At 40.5% G+C, this 6,563-nt stretch overlaps 1 protein-coding gene and 1 pseudogene across 7 annotated transcripts in view; both read left to right on the top strand.

Moving 5' to 3' along the window:
• The window catches only part of ZNF585A (zinc finger protein 585A), a 25,790-nt gene extending 22,177 nt beyond the window's left edge, over window positions 1–3,613 (top strand). For 5 of the 6 annotated variants that reach the window (XM_011950641.1, XM_011950645.1, XM_011950642.1 and 2 more), the window contains one exon: window positions 98–3,613. In XM_011950641.1, the coding sequence (XP_011806031.1) occupies window positions 98–2,115 (2,018 nt within the window). In that variant the 3' untranslated portion in view covers window positions 2,116–3,613. The remainder of the gene's footprint in view (window positions 1–97) is intronic. The other variant, XM_011950644.1, reaches the window with a different exon arrangement.
• Window positions 3,614–5,189: 1,576 nt separating this feature from the next.
• Window positions 5,190–6,029, top strand: LOC105518025 (annotated as a pseudogene). The gene has a single exon (XR_001002762.1). The product of XR_001002762.1 is annotated as a zinc finger protein 585A-like (transcript).
• The last annotated feature ends 534 nt before the right edge of the window (window positions 6,030–6,563 follow it).

Here is a 6,563-nt window from a genome sequence, read left to right as displayed (position 1 = left end):
GGAGACAGAGCGAGACTCCGTCTCAAAAAAAAAAAAAAAAAAAGATTACCAAATGATAAAATGTCTTCCTATACTAACCATGAGTGTGTTCCAACAGGAGAGAAATTATGGGACCATAATCAGTGTAGAAAAATCCTCAGTTATAAACAAGTATCCTCTCAACCACAAAGAGTTTATCCCGGGGAGAAACCTTACGAATGCGCTGAATTTGAAAAGATATTCACCCAGAAGTCACAGCTCAAAGTATACCTGAAAGTTCTTGCAGGAGAAAAGCTTTATGTGTGCATTGAATGTGGGAAGGCTTTTGTACAGAAGCCAGAATTTATTATACACCAGAAAACCCATATGAGAGAGAAACCCTTTAAATGCAATGAATGTGGAAAATCCTTTTTTCAAGTATCGTCTCTCTTCAGACATCAGAGAATTCATACTGGAGAGAAACTCTATGAATGCAGCCAATGTGGGAAAGGCTTCTCTTATAACTCAGATCTCAGTATACACAAGAAAATTCATACTGGAGAGAGACACCATGAATGCACTGACTGTGGCAAAGCGTTCACACAAAAGTCCACACTCAAGATGCATCAGAAGATCCACACAGGCGACAGATCCTACATCTGTATTGAATGCGGACAGGCCTTCATCCAGAAGACTCATTTGATTGCACACCGAAGAATTCATACTGGAGAAAAACCATATGGGTGCAGTAACTGTGGCAAATCCTTCATTTCCAAGTCACAACTTCAGGTACATCAACGCGTTCACACAAGAGTGAAGCCCTATATATGTACCGAATATGGGAAGGTCTTCAGCAATAATTCCAACCTCATTACACATAAGAAAGTTCAAATTAGAGAGAAATCTTCTATATGTACTGAGTGCGGGAAGGCCTTTACCTACAGGTCAGAGTTGATTATTCATCAGAGAATTCACACTGGAGAGAAACCGTATGAATGCAGTGACTGTGGAAAAGCCTTCACTCAGAAGTCAGCACTCACAGTGCATCAGAGAATTCATACAGGAGAAAAATCATATGTATGCATGAAATGTGGACTGGCCTTCATTCAGAAGGCACATTTGATTGCACATCAAATAATTCATACCGGAGAAAAACCTTATAAATGTGGTCACTGTGGGAAATTGTTTACTTCCAAGTCACAACTCCATGTTCATAAACGAATTCACACAGGAGAAAAACCCTATATGTGCAATAAATGTGGGAAGGCATTCACCAACCGGTCAAATCTCATTACACATCAGAAAACTCATACAGGAGAGAAATCTTATATATGTTCCAAATGTGGAAAGGCCTTCACCCAGAGGTCAGACTTGATTACACATCAGAGAATCCATACTGGGGAGAAGCCTTATGAATGCAGTACTTGTGGAAAAGCCTTCACTCAGAAGTCACACCTCAATATACACCAGAAAATTCATACTGGAGAGAGACAGTATGAATGTCACGAATGTGGGAAAGCCTTCAACCAGAAGTCAATACTCATTGTTCATCAGAAAATTCATACAGGAGAGAAACCCTATGTATGCACCGAGTGTGGAAGAGCTTTCATCCGCAAGTCAAACTTTATAACTCATCAAAGAATTCATACTGGAGAGAAACCTTATGAATGCAGTGACTGTGGGAAATCCTTTACCTCCAAGTCTCAGCTCCTGGTGCATCAGCCAATTCACACAGGAGAGAAACCCTACGTGTGTGCGGAGTGTGGGAAGGCCTTTAGTGGCAGGTCAAATCTCAGTAAGCACCAGAAAACTCATACCGGAGAGAAGCCCTACATTTGTTCTGAATGTGGGAAGACCTTTCGACAGAAGTCAGAGTTGATTACACATCATAGAATTCATACTGGAGAGAAACCATACGAGTGCAGTGACTGTGGGAAGTCTTTCACTAAAAAATCACAGCTCCAAGTGCATCAACGAATTCACACCGGAGAGAAGCCTTACGTGTGTGCTGAGTGTGGGAAGGCCTTTACTGACAGGTCAAATTTAAATAAACATCAGACAACACACACTGGAGACAAACCCTACAAGTGTGGCATCTGTGGGAAAGGCTTTGTTCAGAAATCAGTGTTCAGTGTCCATCAGAGCAGCCACACTTGAGAGAAACAGTGTGAGAAAACCCCACTGAGGGTTGGGTCTGATTGTACACACTGTTGCATGCATGCAGCAGAAATACATATATATTATTGTAAATAGAAACAGCCACATCAGAATGTCACACATGGCTGTTCTGGAGAGGGCCCCTGAGAAGGCACTGAATGAGACGAGGGACCCTTCCTACGTTGTCACTGTCCCCAGTAAACCTTGGGGGATTATTCATACTGACAAGGAACTGAGTCAATTTGGTGAATAGGAAAAGCCTTCTCATGAAAACGACAATAGAACACTGTTACCAAATTCTTCATAAGAAAGATCATATTACGTTAATGATAATCCTGTTTACTGTGGATTAGGTATAGTGCCAACAAATTGAATGATAAAGCAACATAACACATAGTTATTTTGATAGTGATGAATCCTAAGTTATGTAAGTTGTTCGTTGCGGAACACATTGTGTAACAAACTCGTGGGTGTTTTTCTTTCTCGTTCAAATCTACCACAGTTGGTCATTTCCAACCCTCATTCAATATTTCTATCAAGAAAGAGATGCTACAATAAAAAAAGAAAAAACCTTTATGTATACAGATGTAAACCTCAGAATGTATGTTGAGTCCCCATTGTCATCTAGTACCAAGACTTGCAACCCCCTCAGTATCTACCAGGACTGTCTCTCAACCTCACAGGCCCTCAGCATATTGTGTTTTGACCCCCAGCACAGTGTCTTGTGAACTCCCATCGCCTTCAAGGAAGCTTCTGAGGTAAGAATTTTCAGGTCATCTGAGACAACTTAAATCTCCCTTCTGCTGTCACAGTTCTTCCAACTCAGTTGCCTTTTTTTTTTTTTTTTCATTACTCATCACTGACTTGAAGCTTAGCATTTGACTTCCTTAATGATGTGACTTTCATGTAACAGATTAATAACTTATATGAAAACCAACACAACCATATGGTTAGGGCTGGAAAGGACCACAATGCCTGGCTATTTTTCCCATTTTACCTTACTCTTAGATGTGTGTCACACTTCATCAGTTTCAGAAAATAGTTTCTGGAGATCTCCTCATTACCTCTTTTACAATCACCTCACTCCAGCATGATGTCTGTTACCTCCTCCCACTTGTGATCATGTCTAGTAAGGTCCACTCTCTATTCTGCGTGATGACCACTTATTACAATCCTCAGAATCGGGGACAGTGGTGTGCCCCCCGCAATACAATGGTTACTATCTCCTGATACTTTTATTATACTTCCAGCAGGATGTCTTGTGATCCCCCTTATTGATTTTTCCCTCACAATGATGAACAATTATCTCCCATTACTCACCTAGCAGTATCTAACTGTCTCTAACACCGCATGTGGGAATGCCTTCAATACGGTGGATGCTGTTAACTTCCTTCCTTCCACTCAGGTAAGGGCAGTGGCTTACAATGAACCATAATGTCCACCTTTCCCAACTGTATTTTGGAGCCTCTTCTGTCCCCTTCTTTATAGGACCCCAGTTTGAAAAAAAAAAAAAAAGCTAGCCCAATGTCTATTGATGCCCATTAATCACTAACACAGTGTCTGACCCCTCCTTAAATTTTGATGGTATCTCTTGGCTCCCCATTGGCCCCTGTTAACCCAATGTCTGCTGATTCCCAACTTCCCACATTGCTTCATGAGGTGCCTTAGTCACTGTTGGCTACTGTACTTTCTCCAAAATTACATCTCCGTGTTTGCTTGATCATGATCCCTGGAAGATGGTGATGAGGACGAGGTCCCAGCTTCATAGACCTTTTCCTCTGAGGTCCCCCCAAGCACAATGGAATGATGGACCCAGGGTAGGCCAGGGATGATCTGGAGATCTCAGGAGATCACAAGCTGGGCTTCCTGTCTACTACATGAGTAGTGGTGTGAGCAGAACAGTGAAAGCTATCTATATTCGTTCAAATTCTGGTGCCAACACTGATCCACATAGGGACCCTCAGCCTTCACAGAAACCTCCTCTGGGCCTCAATTGCCTCACTTGTAAAATGGGATTATGGGAGAATGAAGTGACTTTTTTTGGGTCACCTGATGGATAGGATCTGAGTCAGCAGGGCCCAGTGAGAGCATCCTGTTAATATTAGTCATCAGTCAACATAAGCATCTGACTATCCTCCATATGCCCAAGCCTTATGAAGGGAAATAATTTATTGTAAATGACTTTTGATTATTTCTCTTATATATGTATTGTAACAATAGTATAGTACTTACATATATGTGTATATGCATATGCCCATATGTACAGAAGGCTTTATTTTTTAGAGTGGTTTTAGGTTCAAAGCAAAATTGGGCAGAAATTACAGAGATTTCCCATATATCCCCTCATCCACATATGCATAGCCTCCCACATTATCAGCATTCCTCTCAGAGTGGTATATTTGTGATAATTGGTGAACCTTCACTGACACTCATTATCACCCCAAGTCTCTAGGGCTCATTCTTGATATAACACCATAGAATGTATCTTGTACTTTCTGTTTGTTGGAACCAGTGGATCATGGCACGTATCCACCATTATACACAGAGTAGTTTCACTGCCCTAAAAATCCTCTGTGTTCTGCCTGTCTTCCCTTCGTCCCCTCTAACCCTGGCAACCTTTTTTTTGTCTCCATAGTTTTACCTTTTACCTTTTATATCATATAGTTGAAATCATACAGGTTGTAGCCTTTTCAGATTGACTTCTTTCACTTAGTAATGCAGATTTAAGTTTCCTCCATGTCTTTTCATGGCTTGATACTGCATTTCGTTTTAGTGCCAAATTATGTTCCATTGTCTGGAGGTTTATTCATCTACTGAAGGACTGTCGGATGCTTCCAAGTTTTGGCAATTATAAGGAAAGCTGCTATAAATATCTGTGCAGGCTTTTTGTGTGGACATAACTGAAATATTTTTAAAGTTATATTTATTGAGGTATCATTTACATTGAGTAATATTCACACTTTTTAGTGTAGAGCTCTGAGTTTTGACAGTTGTATCTAATCATGCAATCAACATTACAATCGAGAGAAAACAGGTCCCTCACTGCTCTGATTTCTTTCTTATCATATATATGCATGAAATGTGGACTGGCCTTCATTCAGAAGGCACATTTGATTGCACATCAAATAATTCATACCGGAGAAAAACCTTATAAATGTGGTCACTGTGGGAAATTGTTTACTTCCAAGTCACAACTCCATTTTTCATAAACGAATTCACGTGGGAGAAAAACCCTATATGTGCAATAAATGTGGGAAGGCATTCACCAACCAGTCAAATCTCATTACACATCAGAAAACTCATATAGGAGAGAAATCTTATACATGTTCCAAATGTGGAAAGGCCTTCACCCAGAGGTCAGACTTGATTACACATCAGAGAATCCATACTGGGAGAAGCCTTATGAATGCAGTACTTGTGGAAAAGCCTTCACTCAGAAGTCAAATCTTAATATACACCAGAAAATTCATACTGGAGAGAGACAGTATGAATACCACGAATGTGGGAAAGCCTTCAACCAGAAATCAATACTCATTGTTCATCAGAAAACTCATACAGGAGAGAAACCCTATGTATGCACCGAGTGTGGAAGAGCTTTCATCCGCAAGTCAAACTTTATTACTCATCAAAGAATTCATACTGGAGAGAAACCTTGTGAATGCAGTGACTGTGGGAAATCCTTTACCTCCAAGTCTCAGCTCCTGGTGCATCAGCCAGTTCACACAGGAGAGAAACCCTATGTGTGTGCCGAGTGTGGGAAGGCCTTTAGTGGCAGGTCAAATCTCAGTAAGCACCAGAAAACTCATACCGGAGAGAAGCCTTACATTTGTTCTGAATGTGGGAAGACCTTTCGACAGAAGTCAGAGTTGATTACACATCATAGAATTCATACTGGAGAGAAACCGTATGAGTGAAAGGGACTTTTTAGTCCCTTTTCCCACTTCCAGACCTTGGCAATCACCAGTCTGTTTCTGTCCCTGTAGTTCTGCCTTTTCCATAATATTGTATAAGTGGAGTCATTGTGTGTGTGTGTGTGTTTTGTATGTGTACGTATATCTCCTTTTGAGTCGGAGTGCTTTCATTTAACGTGATGTGTTTGAGATTCATCCATATGGTTATATGAAAAACAAATGGAAAATAAGGTGATGAAAAGATGCTCAACATCTTTAATTATCAGGAAAATCCAAATTAAACCACAATGAGATACTACTATAGAATGGGCTTTTAGAATGGCTAAAAATGAAAATGTACCATACATTGGCGAGAATACAGACTGATGGAAATTTCCCTGCGTTGCTTGTAGGAATATAAAATGGTCTGTCCACTCTGCACAAAAGTTTGGCAGCTTCTTATAAACCATACATTGATCATATGACTCAGCAAGCCCACACTTAGGTATTTACCTTAGATGAAATAAAAATTCTGTTTCCTTGAGAACCTATACTCCA

The sequence above is a fragment of the Colobus angolensis genome, unplaced genomic scaffold, assembly GCF_000951035.1.
Source record: "Colobus angolensis palliatus isolate OR3802 unplaced genomic scaffold, Cang.pa_1.0 Scaffold31, whole genome shotgun sequence".
NCBI lineage: Eukaryota > Metazoa > Chordata > Mammalia > Primates > Cercopithecidae > Colobus > Colobus angolensis.
This window is presented reverse-complemented; position numbering and strand designations above follow the sequence as displayed.